This window comes from Hyaena hyaena, unplaced genomic scaffold (genome assembly GCF_003009895.1).
Source record: "Hyaena hyaena isolate Hyena2069 unplaced genomic scaffold, ASM300989v1 scaffold_402, whole genome shotgun sequence".
In the NCBI taxonomy this organism is placed as follows: domain Eukaryota; kingdom Metazoa; phylum Chordata; class Mammalia; order Carnivora; family Hyaenidae; genus Hyaena; species Hyaena hyaena.
This window is the reverse complement of record NW_024081034.1, coordinates 370,058-385,560: the sequence shown is the minus strand read 5'-3', so window position 1 is coordinate 385,560 and position 15,503 is coordinate 370,058. Positions and strand designations below refer to the sequence as shown.

At 37.4% G+C, this 15,503-nt stretch overlaps 1 protein-coding gene across 5 annotated transcripts in view; it reads left to right on the top strand.

Moving 5' to 3' along the window:
* Nucleotides 1–15,503, top strand: part of KDM6A (lysine demethylase 6A) — a 209,666-nt gene that overhangs the window by 168,632 nt on the left and 25,531 nt on the right. For all 5 annotated transcript variants that reach the window (XM_039251920.1, XM_039251921.1, XM_039251922.1 and 2 more), the window contains 6 exons: nt 4,436–4,565; nt 5,991–6,096; nt 6,728–6,933; nt 9,392–9,456; nt 9,532–9,606; nt 10,134–10,282. In XM_039251920.1, the coding sequence (XP_039107851.1) occupies nt 4,436–4,565; nt 5,991–6,096; nt 6,728–6,933; nt 9,392–9,456; nt 9,532–9,606; nt 10,134–10,282 (731 nt within the window). The remainder of the gene's footprint in view (nt 1–4,435; nt 4,566–5,990; nt 6,097–6,727; nt 6,934–9,391; nt 9,457–9,531; nt 9,607–10,133; nt 10,283–15,503) is intronic.

Genomic DNA, 15,503 nt, shown 5'->3' with positions numbered 1-15,503 from the left:
GAATATGAAATTAAATGTTATTCTATATAGTTTGCTGCTTGGGAGGAGCCTGGGGTAGAAGCAGTGGAGAAAGGAGAAGAATTAATTTTGCATGTAACAGTTACACCTAAGCAGTACTGGAACGTACTGGAACTTTGCTACTGTAAATACGTTGTAGCTCTTTCTCTTTAAAGACTATTTGAGTTTGAATGTCTAAAATACCTTTTGGTCTGTGTTTTATTTTTCATCACTTTTCATTTTCTGTCAGTTGTTTTTAACTGTTCAGCTGTTATTATCTTTGATTATCCTGACATAGATAAAAGCAAAAATTACATCTTTTTCATATTTTATTATTTTCTTTGTGTTGTCTGTCGGGTCCACATTGTTGACAGCATTTTCCCCAGTGGCCCGCAGCATGGTAACTACTGTAATGAATCTCAACTGCCTTTACAAGATTTTTTCATGTCTGTAACTCACAACCACATTGGAGGATCTCTAAATCACACCAGAATCTTCTAAAGCAAGTAGTGAGACTCCTGAATTGCTAAAATTTGATTTAAAGTTTTTATGTTCATCTTTCTATGTAGACGTTACACTGTCCTTCACTTAACTCTGGGCCTAAAGAAAGTAGGTGGGCTTTCATGTCCAGACCGAATGCTGTCCTGGGTTCTCCTTTGACACGGTACCTTGGCTCGCTGCCAGTTTGTACTGCCTCCTACCTGCTCTCCACTTGGCCGTTAGGGCCTCTGTCCTGTGTCCTAGATATTACTGCCACCACTCTGCCGGAGCAGAGTCTTCCTCCCTCTTCCACTCTCTGTAATCTTAGGACAGTTGCTAGAAAATCTGGCAAAATTTAGAGGTCCAAAACTAACATCATGTACGATGTGGGACCTAAAGGGTGTTCTGGAGGAATATTGTCAGAAAGCGTTGCATGGAGGTGCAAGGTATAAACAGTGTACAGTAGCAGTTACCGTAAGTTTTCATTAATAAAGTCTTATGCTGTGGGTACCTAGGTGTGATTGTGTTTCTTAATGTATTAAAGATTATAATCTTCCATCTCAGCTTTCAGGTATATATGAACATTTCAGAATTTTTAAGTACATTCTCACAGGTTTTTTTTTTTAGCTTTTAACTCTTACAATTTGGCTTTTTTTTACAGAGACTTAATTTTATGTGTATATGCATGTATGTGTGTTTATATATACATACACATACATACATACATAAACTTGTAAGTGGCTAGATGACATCAGAACACTGTAGACCTCTGGGGTGGCTTGGGTTATTTCAGTTCACTGTAGGCCTCGGCTTATTAGTGAAGGAACCAAAAATGCACTGATAAATTAGAGATACAGATCTTTAGAGAAAAGTCAAGATGGCAAGTGATCGGCATCAGCTTTGCCATTTCTCTTCTGTTGGTGGTGTCCTGCACTGGCCAGGAATCCAGAATTTAGAAGGGGAAAGTGACTTGGGAGCAAGAGAGTTGATGTCTCTGGTCTAGGAGCTTCATAACCAAAGGTAATTAAAGCGTAGATTGGTTTACTCACAGAGCACATCTTCATTTATCTACCGAATGATAAGGGTAAATTTCAGACTAAATTTAAGCCAGTATTTTAAAGCATTGGGCAATGACTAATTGTTTCCTAATCAGGCTTGGGGAAAGTTTCAAGAAGAGAGAAAAGGATTTAAAGTGGGATAATAATTCTTTCTTCAGTGCCTTTCTCCACTTGACACTGTTGCATTACAATTTCATTGCCCTTGTTTTGAAGTATTATAAACAGTGTTGGACCCTTACGTGTTCAGAAGATAAAGTCTTTTCCTGTAACACACAGTTGTGTCATTTGCATTAGGGCTGAGAAGTGTGTTTTCAGTGGAGAAGGCTTAATAGTCACCATATAGACAACTACCTACCTCAGTTCCTTCAGGGGAATTCCTGTTTGTTTCAGACTTGACCTCAAAAAAGCAGGGAGTCAGTGTTTGCAGTACAGTAAGAAACTGCTAGATACAATTTGATTACATGGTTTATTCGACTACCCTCTTATTTTCACATATGGTTATTTTTTAAAGCGTTTATTTATTTATTTATTTTTTAATGTTTTTTATTTATTTCTAGGAGAGAGAGAGACAGCGTGAGCAGGGGAGGGTCAGAGAGAGAGGGAGTCACAGACTGAAACAGGCTCCAGGCTCTGAGCTGGCAGTCAGCACAGAGCCCGATGCGGGGCTCGAACCCATGAACCGCAAGATCATGACCTAAGCGAAAGTCGGAAAGTCAGACGCTTAACCGACTAAGCCACCCAGGCGCCCCGAGCGTTGTTTATTTTTAATCTGAGTCTTGTTTGGTTCATAATAGTGAACTACTGGCCAGAGCTATACATCCAAAAGTGGCTCCAGTACCTTTGCCGCTTTTGTGATTTAAAATTGTAATTGCAACATTTGATGATTGAATCAATATCAGCTCCCATAGTCAGGTCTCACCTTTTTCTTTTCTATTTTAAAATAAAAGCAGCTGCATTTTTCATTATTTTGCTTTTCCATTTCCCTTTTTTCTTTTGTTATAGAACTGTAGAAATAATGGAGGCAGAATTCTGCTAATCTGTCAAGCCCCGTTTTCTAGTCTCATCTCTCCCTGTGCAGAATGTTGTAGAAGCTTACATTTTTAAGCTTGCCATGTTTAATTAGCATGAGATGCTCTTTCCTGGTGCGGTTTTAATTCTTGGTCCATTATATTGCAGTTCTTAAAATACTACTCATGAACTATATGGTACCCCCATTTCCTGCTCTAGAAAACAAATTTTATGTATTGGGAGTCACATTTTGTTTAAATCCCAAGGTGAAAGAGTGGCAGATGTACAATTCAGCATGAAAATTATTTGTATGTATATCATAAGTGAATGTTTATTTTGCATTGGTTTAATGGTAATACTTGAATTGTTTCTTTACCAGTGTTAACCACTTACTCCTTTCTACTTCCATGGAGTTCCTAAATTAGTACTGATTCTATACCTAAACTTAAAAGTTTAAATGTATCATGGATAGCTTTAAATGTACAGGCTACTCGTGCTTTGATGAGAGATGTTGTAGGTAGAATATTCATTTAACCTTTAACCTGAATTGTTAATTGAACTTCACATTTCACTTTTAATAGTAACTATTTCACATACCTAAAGAAAAAAAAAAAATCAGTGATTTTAAACTTCAGTCATTCCTTTGAGGCCTGCCATGAACTCTTTTGTTTTTACTTGGACTTCTAGGTGAGGAAATTCAGAAAGTGACACCCATAACGCTATTTAGTTTAACATCTCCAAAGTTTGTAGCGGTGGAATTTCAAGCCTTTGTTTTCATTAATACCAACCAAAACAGGCTGATTTGTAAGGCTTTTTTCCGTTTGGCAAAAACAGCAAAATATGGAAAATTAATTCTATTTCAACCTGTATTCTATACTTTGTGATGAAAAATTGCTAATTCCTTCTTCAATAAGTAAAATTACTAAATTTAACGCCCCATCATAATTACAACTCTAAATTCTTAACTAAAGTTTTAATGTTTTAAGAGAACTCGCTATTTTAATGCATTGATTATTTTTGAACTTGGAATAATTGGGTGAAGTTAACCTGGAATGAATTGTAAGCTCAAATTTTATCTTGCTGATTTCCTAAGTTGAGCAGAAGCTTTAAGAAATAGGAGAAAAAAAATTTAACACTAAAAGAGTTAGAGTTTGGAAATGATTTTACTGTATTTTAAGAATTTATAACTTAACAAATGTGATACTTTAATTCATTAAAGGAAAAGGAACCCCAACTACTAGTAATAATTATATAGAGTATCAGAGAATGGATAGCAACTATATGCCTCATTTTAAAAATTGGTATAATTTCCAGACAATTTAGTAGATGGAGTCTTGCTGAATTTTATTAGTCAAGGAGTTACACAGAAAATTCTTTACCGATTTGAGAGGGGGGAAAAAAAACTACAGATCATTTCAGGTTTGCAAATTATCACAAAGATATCCTCGTCGTAATCGCTGAGATGAGACATAGGAAGAAAGATACGTTATTATTACTATTTTTTTGACTATTATCTAGACCTTTTTGGTCAAGTTATTGTTTTAACGTTTTAACGGAAAGAATCTGATGGTAGAAGATGGTGGAGAGGAAATTGGAGTTCGCGTTTGTTTTTTAGGTGGAGAAAATAAATTGGAAATTTATGAGCAAAATAAGGAATGTCATCAATAATTCATGTGTTGTATCTTGTCTATTATTTTTCTTCAATGGAAATACAGGAATCAAGCTAAGCATTTGCCGAAATTAATAATTGCTCTTAGTTTTTTCCTGATCCAAATTTCATGGATTTGTGCAACTACCCAGTAACTTAATTAGGACTTAATTCAGGGATTTTTTTTTTCTGTTTTCTAAATAAATGTACAGCTGATTTATTCTCCCTTCTTCTTTTTTTTAAGGAATCTAGGTAAAAATGGCTTATCTAACAGTAGCATTTTATTGGATAAATGTCCGCCTCCAAGACCACCATCTTCACCATACCCTCCCTTGCCAAAGGACAAGTTGAATCCACCTACACCTAGTATTTATGTGAGTCTGAATTGACTGACTAGAAATAAATCAAACCAGTGTTTGCATCTACCTGTCTTTCATAAGATCTTGTTTTAAAATAATATGGATGCCCTTTAGGAAACATTAAAATTATTGGCAGTCGCTTGAATATTTTGGGGGGAGGGGAAGATATATTCAAAAAAGACTTCATAATAGCATTTAAAACATACCTTCTAAACTATTAACCACGATTACTTTAAAGTAGTGAGAAATACTTCTTCCTGCCCCTAATTTTGAATTCATTTTAGGCCAAAATTACCTAAAAGTGTAACTTAAGCTGGGGTTTAAATCCGCGTTCTACTAGTTGTTTGAACCTTAACAGTCATTCTGCTTTATGCATCTACGACTATATATTTTAATTACCTTCAAAAAAGGCATTTGAGAACATAAAATGTGATCATAGGTATGTCATTTTTTAAAAGTTTGATAGATTATTTAAAGCTGGATGTTTTACTTTAAGGGCATTAGACATCTGATGTAGGAAGCTGATAAAAGTTCAATCAAAGCAACTCTTTGTTTCTCCCAAGTAGGCCCTCCTACCCCATTTCCTTCCATCCTCCCCCTTTTACCCCACATGAAAATAATTTCAAACTGTAAAGCTTGTTTTGGGAGATCTGGGCCTGTTTTTGCCCTCCAGGGGCCAATGTCACCCTATTAGGTTTTCCTCCAACGCGTTAACTATTGATCCTTCAGAATGTAAGGGAAGCACTGGGATAGGCGTGTAATAAACCTTTTAAACTGAAGTCTTGGGGCGGGGGGGGCACTTTTTGTGGTTTTCTTTTCTTTTTATGATGAAAAAAGCCCACATAACATAAAATTTACCAGCTTGACCATTTGCAAGTGTACAATTCAGTAGTGTTAAATAGTAGTCTCATTGTTGGAAAGCCCTTCTCCAGAACTTTTTCATCTTGCAAATCTGAAATCCTGTACCCATTAAGTAGCAACTCCCTTGTCCCTCGTCTCCTTAGTCCCTGGTAGCCACCACTGTTGTTCTCTACACCCTTTAGATACCTCATACAAGTAACATTATGCACAGTTTTTCTTTTTGTGACTGCCTTATTTTCACTGAGCATAATGTCTTCAAGGTTCATCCACATTGTAGCCTGTGAAAGGATTTTCTTCCTTTTTAAAGTTGAAAAATACTTAAATCACTTTGATTTTGAAGTTGCAATTTTATTTCTTCCCACATACTTTCTTCGAGATACAATGGACAAGAGAAATGTATGCGGCCACTGTCTAATTGCAGTTAGGATCAAAAGACAGTGATAAAATGCCGTGAAACATAAAATAGAAATTACAGGGTACATTATTGAAATCGCAATAAATAATAAATATGAATTTCGCATAATATTTAAATAAAAGGTCTGTTTCCCAGAGATCTAACAATATGTTTTAATTTTGCAGTTGGAAAATAAACGTGATGCTTTCTTTCCTCCATTACACCAATTTTGTACAAATCCAAACAACCCTGTTACAGTAATACGTGGCCTTGCTGGAGCTCTTAAGTTGGGTAAGCTTTAAATGAGAAAAAGGAAACTTTTTTTTTTAATTTCCTTTGCTATCTGTAATTCGTAAGCACTGACAGAACCTTGTTTCTCTTAGTTTTTTCGGTTTTCACATTTTCATTTTAATATTTTCCTGGGCATGTGTGCGTTAGTGTGCCACTTCTTTCGTCTATCATATGACGATACAATGATGATACTGGTTCCTGGCGATTTACTGGTGCTTTTAGATTCAGCTTGTATTTTGATCTAATTACATAATTATAGTTGTGATTAAGTTATCAAATGAAAAAAATTTTAATATGGAATGTAGATAAAATGTGATGCTACAGAGAAGTACTGTAGTCCGCTAACTAGTTCCTCGCACCAGAAGAAATCAAATAAGTGAAACTTCAGCCCCTGGCCCCCTGACTCCGCCTTTGCCCAAAGGTGCTATGATGATGATTAGGTCCCAGGCTTCATCGTATGCTCGTGTCACCCTGGCACGAAGCTCCGGGCGTGCGGAGGCGTGTGGTGGGTTTTCCTGGGGACCAGGTAGACATCCATAGCACGTTTTCCTTGTTTCTTAATAAAAGCACTTTTAATCTATTATCGCAAATATAATTTTCTTTTATTAACTACATTTGTTTATTTATGAAGACCTGGGACTTTTCTCTACCAAAACGTTGGTGGAAGCGAACAATGAGCATATGGTGGAGGTGAGGACGCAGTTGTTGCAGCCGGCAGATGAAAACTGGGATCCTACTGGAACGAAGAAAATCTGGCATTGTGAAAGTAATCGATCTCATACGACAATTGCTAAATATGCACAGTACCAGGCCTCCTCCTTCCAGGAATCATTGAGGGTAAGCGTTGACTCCCAGAAGATTATTTTATTTTGAAGAATGTTTTAACGTTTTGTGTTATGTTATTTTGAAAGGGTACATTTCTTTTGCAAGCAGCTCATTATTTTCTAGTTAATATGAAATACTTTGCAAGTGCCATCCACTTCCTTCTTAGGAAGGTTGAAGCAAGCCTGGGGATTGACAGATGTTGTTGCTGTCTAGTGAGAGGCTTCCCCGGACCCTGGGATGTTTCTGTTTAGGGCAAGGTTTCTGAATCTCCTTAATCTCGGCACAATTAACCTCTGGGATTGGATGATGCATCATTATGGGAGGCTGTCCCGTGTATTGTAGGGTGTTTGGGAGCACCCCCGACCTCTTCCCCACTAGATGCCTGTAGCACACCCCTTACCTTCTACTCCAGTTCTGACAGTCAAAAATGTCTCCAGACGTGCCAGATGTCCCTCGGAGGGTAAAATTGCCCCTGATAGAGAACTGCTGGTATCAGAGGCTAAAGTAAGTCTCAGGATTGCTTTATGCTTGCCAGGTACCTAAGCTTGTGCTTTCCCATTCTTCCCCTCTGCCAGGTTAGGATTATCTGATAGGTAGCTCCTCCAGGAAGCATTCGTGTTATACTGACTAGTCTCAGTCTGAAAGAGAAAACTGAGGGAGAGGCATACATTATTTCAAAATATATGGAAAATTAAAAAACAAAAGGGAAAAATAATCAGAGGATTATTATTCAAAGACCCAGGCCCTTCAGCAGTGAATCATTACTGAAATCCTTCAGCACTCTAATGAGAACTTTGTGAATTCTCCCACAAAGTGAACATAAAACATCGACAAAAATGAGTTTATTAAGTGTATTACTCAAACACTTGTCTGTACTAAGTTGTTTTGTACATATCCTACAGCTGAAACTTAATACGTGCCTGGAAGTCTTTAATTTGTAATTCATTAAATTTGCCTATCTGTTTAAAATGCTGCCCCAAGTTCACATTTTCAGTGAAGGCAACATTTGTACCTGTGAATTGTATGTTTTTCTTTCTCACGACCATTCTGTGTGTTGTACAGAGAAAGTAATTGTCCATATAAATCTCTAGTTCAGACTTTTGAGGTAGTTCAGCTGTGTGGTAGTATTATGTTCAGAATAGGATAAATAATAAGCAAGATTCAGAGATCACCAAAGGAAAATTTGGAAGAGTTGAAAAGCAAGGATAATAAGAGGCAGAGTATTTGTATGGGGTGGGATCTATAACCAAATAAAAGATGGCCCTTTTGTGTGCTTTGGAGGCATGGACATTACCTGTGAAAAATTTGACAAATGTTTAGGAATTCTACATTTATTTAAAGGGGGGGGGGCGCAAAATGTACCATGTATTGTGTTTTGGGTTGTTTTTTTTTAATGTTTATTTTTGAGAGCGAGAGAACATGAGCACGGAAGGGACAGAGACAGAGAGACACAGAATTTGAAGCAGGCTCCAGGCTCTGAGATGTCAGCACAGAGCCCAATGCAGGGCTCGAACCCAGAAGCTGTGAGATGATAACCTGAGCTGAAGTTGGACACTTAATGGACTGAGCCACCCAGGAGCCTCCCCCACCCCAAGTATTGTTAACTTAAATCAGGGCATTGTTAAGAGATACCATATCTATGACCGCAGATTGTAAATAATTGTAATATTTGCATTGAAAAGCACCTATACTTACGCAGCACTTATTTCCCTTTCTAATGTTGTAAGTGTGTTATCATTTTGTATAATTCATCCTTCAAGGAAAGATTTAACCCAGGGAGAATTTCTTCCTTTTTTCCATAATCAAAAACCAAGAACATCTTACCCTCCACCCTTATACATATACAGCTACATACACATGCACACACACCTCTGCTAGTTTAGGAAATTTCTAATCAAGATGGATACTTCTTAGGCCTCACAACCTAAAAAAATTCTGTCCTTTCAAAAATGGGGCAAGAATGAGAATCTGTAAGTTTTCTCCTGTACAGAAGAATGCTATTAAGAAAGACCTCTTTTTTAAAAGTTTTTTTTTTTTTTAACGTTTTATTTATTTTTGAGAGAGATACCGAGCATGAGCATGGGAGGGGCAGAGTGAGAGAGGGAGACACAGACTCCGAAGCAGGCTTCAGGCTCCAAAGGGCTCGAACTCACAAGCTGTGAGATCATGATCTGAGCCAGAGTTGGACGGACGCCCTACCGACTGAGCCACCCAAGTGCCCCAAGAAAGAATGCTTAACATAACTTTGTGGCTGAGGAGGTTGGGTATATGCCAGTGAGTGTTGACTTTTCCTGGGGTTTTATTTAATGTGTGGTCTTTGAAGAAATTTTCATGTGAAAGAGGCCTATAGAAACTTAGCTTCCAAATGTAGATAATACCATCATCTAGAGGTGAACTTTTTAGTTATATGATGGGAAAGGATAGCTGGTTGTAGAACACTAAGCTGGAATGTGTTTTGCTTAATCTATAGGAAGAAAATGAGAAAAGAAGTCACCATAAAGACCACTCAGATAGTGAGTCTACATCTTCAGATAAGTAAGTCATTTTTAATGTCCACTTAGTATTTCTCTTTAAAAGGCATGCTTGTAATATTGTCTCTCTCTTTTTAAGTTCTGGGAGGAGGAGGAAAGGACCCTTTAAAACCATAAAGTTTGGGACCAACATCGACCTGTCTGATGACAAAAAGTAAGTAGTAGTATTTTTGTGAACTAATGCAAGGAGGTATCCTCTGCGAGATACAGAATTGTCTACAGTTTCTTCTTCTCTTTCGTTGTTTGTTGTTTTTCTAACTTGATACACAAGTTTTAGATAAATTATTTTTGCTAGGTTTGACAATTAAGTTATTTTTGTTAACTTAAAACTCTTGTACAGATTTTCATTAGGGCCCTGACTGTATGCTCATTATGCGATCATAAAGTTGTATTTTATGATCAATAGTATGTAATAATTTTATAAAATAGAACTAGACAACAGTTATAAAAATAAGTCAGTTTTTCTCTTTCATTTACTCAGTCATTTTATGATGCTTTTCCGTTAGGAAGATATCTTTGGAAAAACTGAAAAATAAAGCATTTGAGTGTTTCCTGTACAAAAGTACAGTATTTATAGATTTCATTGTTTTCCTGATTGGGACACAAAGTGTTTGAAGAAATGGCTAACTTCCACAAATATTTGCAGCAGAGTTTCACTCTTGATCTGTCATTTTATTGCAGGTGGAAGTTGCAGCTACATGAGCTGACTAAACTTCCTGCTTTTGTGCGCGTCGTATCAGCAGGAAATCTTCTAAGCCACGTCGGTCACACCATACTGGGCATGAACACAGTTCAGCTGTACATGAAAGTTCCAGGAAGCAGAACACCAGGTAACTCTTGTGAACTAACGCACCTCCCACAGTTGAGAAACAGAATTAGCCAAAATAGGAAACCTGCAATAGAGAACGAGATTCTTTTCATTTATGGTGAATGAAATGGAAAGATTACCCCTGTTATAAGGTTTGACTTTTATTAAGATATTTTCTCCTTTATCTTTTTTTTTTTAATTACAATAGCAGTTTAATCTGGAAAGGAGTCTTTGGAGCACTGATTTGGAGCAGGAAGTCCCTGTGGCTTAGAGACTGTTATTGACCCTGTCTACTGCAGACTGAGGACGGGATACCGTTTCTTCTAAACTTTTTTTTTTTTTGCCACGCTCACACTAAGAAATACGTTTTATATTAACGACTGTGCGCCTATGTGCATCATATACAAGAACGGTTTCATCAAATAATGCCATTTCCTAGTCTGTTCCATTCTGTTTCATTTAAATAAGAAAGTATAGGTTGTAATTCTCTTAATTGGGCTGCAGCACACACCTTACACAAAACATTTGATGTGGAGACATTACAAGACTCCCCCTGGTGTCCAGTCAGGACTTTCCATTCACTAGGCTTGTCACTTGTGGCAAGTCACATTTCCTTCTCTGGGTCTTTTCCTGCGTTTGTAAAATGAATTACATTGGCTTTAAACTTAAAATTCCGTCCAACACTAATATACCATCTTTTTTGTGCTTCCTTGGATTGACATAAAATTTCAGCTGTCCACAACATTTAACAATTCACCCAGGTACTGGTGATAACCGGTTCACCTAGGTACCAATGCCTACGGGCTACATATCACCATCAGTGGTTTTGTTTTGGTACTCAAAGCAGCCATGGTTTGAAAACCAGATTGCTTTCTCCTTTGTCACCTGCTTATTGAATTGTAGCTAAAAAAATTGCTTCAAAATAGGCCTGTGCTTGCTTCTTGGTAGTGGTTCTGAGTCTTGACTGCCCATTAGAATCTCCTGGTATAAGGTAAGTTTTAAAAAACAAACAAACAAACTTTTTAAAATGTTTGTTTATTTTGAGAGAGACAGAGTGTGAACAGAGGAGAAACAGAGAGAGACACAGCATTCAAAGCAGGCTCCATGCTCTGAGCTGTCAGCACAGAGCCCAATGTGGGGCTTGAACCCAGGAAACGTGAGATCATGACCTGAGTCAAAGTCAGACACTTAACCAGCTTAGCCACCCAGATGCCCCTCCTGGTATAAGCTTTTTAAAAATAGTTGATTAACCTCTGGAGTTTGGGATCCAGGCATCAATATTAAGGAGAAAAAAAAAAAGTTTCCCATAACCCAGTTCTGTGATATTTTACTCATAGTTGGGTAAAGTGGAAACAGATCTGGAATAAATGGCAGAAGACCTATAATGCTCCCCGCTTTCTCATTTAGACACTGATGTAAACACTGGGCAAGTTAGTTGAACTCTCTAGTTTGTTTTTCTTATGTATGTAGTTATTGGATTGGTTCTGTTAAGATTCATTTCAATTGAAAATTTCTCCAGTTTGAATTATTTTATACAAATAATATCCTCAACTCAAAAAGAATGCAGTTTTTCATTACAAATCAAGGGGAAAAGCAAACATGATAGATTACTTCTTTGTCACTTGTGTCTGAACTGTTTTGAGTTTTTTGTTGGTTTCTGTTAAGGCATTAGTTTTCAGTAGTGTCCTATTCTCTAAAGAATTCCCTTAGGGGTAGTACTATCTTATAGAAATAGAATGTAAATCATGTATGATTTAAAATTTTACAGTAGTCATACCAATGTAAAACAATAGGTGAAAATATTAACCTGGTGTATCCAGATCATATAATTTCAACATGTAATCAGTGCAGAAGTTACTGGGATTTTTCATATTTTTTTCATATTAAGTCTTTGAAATCCAGTGTGAAGTTGACAGGTTTTGCACATCTCAGTTTATATTAACTACATTTTAGGTGGTTACTGTATTAGACAACTCGGTCTTAGAAGAAATGTATACTTCAGTTCTCTTTTTAAAAAATTATTCTAGGGGGGGCGCCTGGGTGGCTTAGTCGGTTAAGCGTCCGACTTTCGCTTAGGTCATGATCTCGCGGTTCGTGGGTTCGAGCCCCGCGTCGGGCTCTGTGCTGACTGCCAGCTCAGAGCCTGGAGCCTGTTTCAGTCTGTGACTCCCTCTCTCTCTGACCCTCCCCTGCTCACACTGTCTCTCTCTCTCCTAGAAATAAATAAAACATTAAAAAAATTAAAAAAAAAAATTATTCTAGGGATGCCTGGGTGATTTGTCGGTTAAGCATCTGACTTTGACTCAGGTCATGATCTCACGTTTCAGGAGTTCGAGCCCCACATCGGCCTCTGCTCTCAGTACAGAGTCTGCTTCAGACCCTCTCTGCCCCTCCCTGGCTTGCCTGCCCTCCCTTCCTCTCTCTCTCTCTCTCTCTCTCTCTCTCTCTCTCTCTCAAAAATAAACATTAAAAAAAAATAAAAAATTATTCTGAATACTTTTTTTATGGGACAAACACTTTGTTCCTGCAGGTACATAGATAAATGTGAGCCCTGCTTCAGTGGACTTTCTGATCGGTCATGTATGTTCTAAACTGTAGAGATGCTGTCATTTCCCCTCAAAGACTTTGAGTTTGATGGTGGGATCTCAGCATCTCTAATTATAATTAGTGCTAAATTTCATTTTGGAGTCCATTCCATGGACAGTTTCAACCATCTATCCATGGTAAGAGATCGTTTATAAGTAGTAAGAGTACTGTCTCCACATTGTGCTAGAATACGTAAAAGTACGGTGAGAGCACCTACATTTTTCTTCACTGAGTCAAAAATCACACACCCAAACTAATCCTTTTAAAGTATGCAGTTCAGGGGCGCCTGGGTGGCTTAGTCGGTTAAGCGTCCGACTTTCGCTTAGGTCATGATCTCGTGGTTCATGGGTTCAAGCCCCGTGTCAGGCTCTGTGCTGACTGCCAGCTCAGAGCCTGGAGCCTGTTTCAGTCTGTGACTCCCTCTCTCTCTGACCCTCCCCTGCTCACGCTGTCTCTCTCTCTCTGTCTCCTAGAAATAAATAAACATTAAAAAAATAAAAAAAAAAAATAAAGTATGCAGTTCAGTTGCACTTGATGTAGTGTACGCGTACTGTGCTGCGTAGCCATCGCCTCTGTGTAGTTCCAGGACACTTTCATCTGCCCAAAAGGAAACCTCATACCCATTAAGCATTCACTTCCCATTCCCTGCTTCTCTCTGCCCCTGGCAACCTCTAGTCTGCTTTCTAGCCCTATGGAATTACCTGTTCTGGATGTTTCATATAAATGGAATCATATAATATGTGCCCTTTTGTGTCTGGCTTCTTTCACTTCACATGTTTTTGAGGTTCATGTTCATCTGCATCATATTAATGGTTCAGTCCTTTTTATGTCCACATGTTTCATTATATGGGTATAGAACATTCTGTTATCTCTTCATCAGTTGAGAGACATTTGCATTGATTCCACATTATAGCTTTTGTGAATAGCGTTTCTATGAACATTCATGTACCACTCTTTGTCTGAATCCCTGTTTCTTCCAGTTCTTTTGGTTATATACCTAGGATTCAAATTGCTGGGTCATATGGTGCTTCTGTGTTTAACTTTCTGAAAAATTACCAAACTGCTTTCCACAGTAGCTGCACCATTTTACATTTGTGCTGGTGATACATGGAAGTTCCAGTTTTTCCATTTCCTCACCAACACTGATTATTTTCTTTTTTTTTTTTTTTTTTTCTTAGTATGACTGACTCAGTGGATGTGAAGTGGTTTTGATTTTCATGTGCTTGCTGGCCATTTGTATTATCTGCTTTGATAAAATGTCCATTCAAGTCCTTTGCCCATTTTTTAGTTCAGTCCTGTATCCTTTTGTTGTTGAGTATAGTGGGAGCTTATATCCTGAATATTGCTCCCTTATCAGATACATGATTTGGATATACTTCCTCCCATCCTGTAAGTTGTTTCATTCTCTTGACAGTGTTCTTTGATGCACAGAAGTTTTTAATTTTGATGAAGTTCAGTTTATCCATTGTTTTGTTTGGTTTCTTGTGCTTTTGGTGTTCTATGTGAGAAACCACTGCTGAATTCAAGGTTGCAAAATTTTAGCCCCTTTTTTCTTCTTGGATATTTATAGTTCTGGGTCTCATATTTAGATCTTTGATCCATATTAAGTTAATTTGTATATATGGTATGAACTCCAAGGATCCAAATTCATGCTTTTACATAGCTATCCCAGCACAATTTGTTGGAAAGACTATTTCCTCTGTAGAATGATCTTGTTAACACCCTTGTTGAGAGTCGGTTGACCACATATGTATGGATTTGTTTCTGGAATCTTGATGCTCTTCCGTTGATTTATATATCTCTGTCTTTATGCCAATATCACACTGGTTTGAGCATTGTAGCTTTGAGGTAATGTTTCAAAATCGGAAAGTGTGAATCTTCCAAGTTAGGTAGTTACCTTTACTGTAGTTCTTTATCTCTTCATCATAGGGCTGTGAATTCCTGTGTAGTGTTGTTTCAACTCAGCCTGAAAATTCAGCCTCTAGCATTTTCTTATATGGTAGATTGGCTAGTGACAAACTCCTTCAGCTTTTATTTATCTGAGAATGTCTTAGTTTCTCCTTTATTTTTGAGGAATAGTTTTGTCAGATATGAAATTCTTGGTTGATGTTATTTCCTTCCTTCCTCCTTTCCTTCCCTTCCCTTTCCCTTTCCCTTTCCCTTCCCTTTCCTCTTTCTTCCTTTCCTTTCTTCAGTTTAATTAAATGTGTTACCTGCTTGCTTTCTGGTCTCCATGGTTTCTGATATGAAATCAGCTATTAATTTTATTAATAATCCCTTGTATTTTCTTTTTTCCTGCTTTCAAAATTCCCTTTGGGTTTCTAGTCAAACTACTGTAATGTGTGAATCTCTTTGAGTTTTTTTTCTACTTTGGAGTTTCTTTAGCTTCTTTGATGTATTATGGCATGTCTTTTGTCAAATTTTGTCCTTTTCTTCTTCTGGGACTCCCACAGTGCATAAGTTAGTGTATTTGATGGTCTCTTAGGCTCTGTTAATTTTTCTTCATTCTATTTTCTTTCTTCTCAAAATGGTTGGCTTCATTTGATCTTTCCACAAGTTTGCTGATTCTTTATTTAACCTGCTCAAATCTGCTGTTTGAAAGCCACTAGTGAATTTTTTATTTTGGTTGTACTTTGTAGCTTCAAAATTTTATTTCT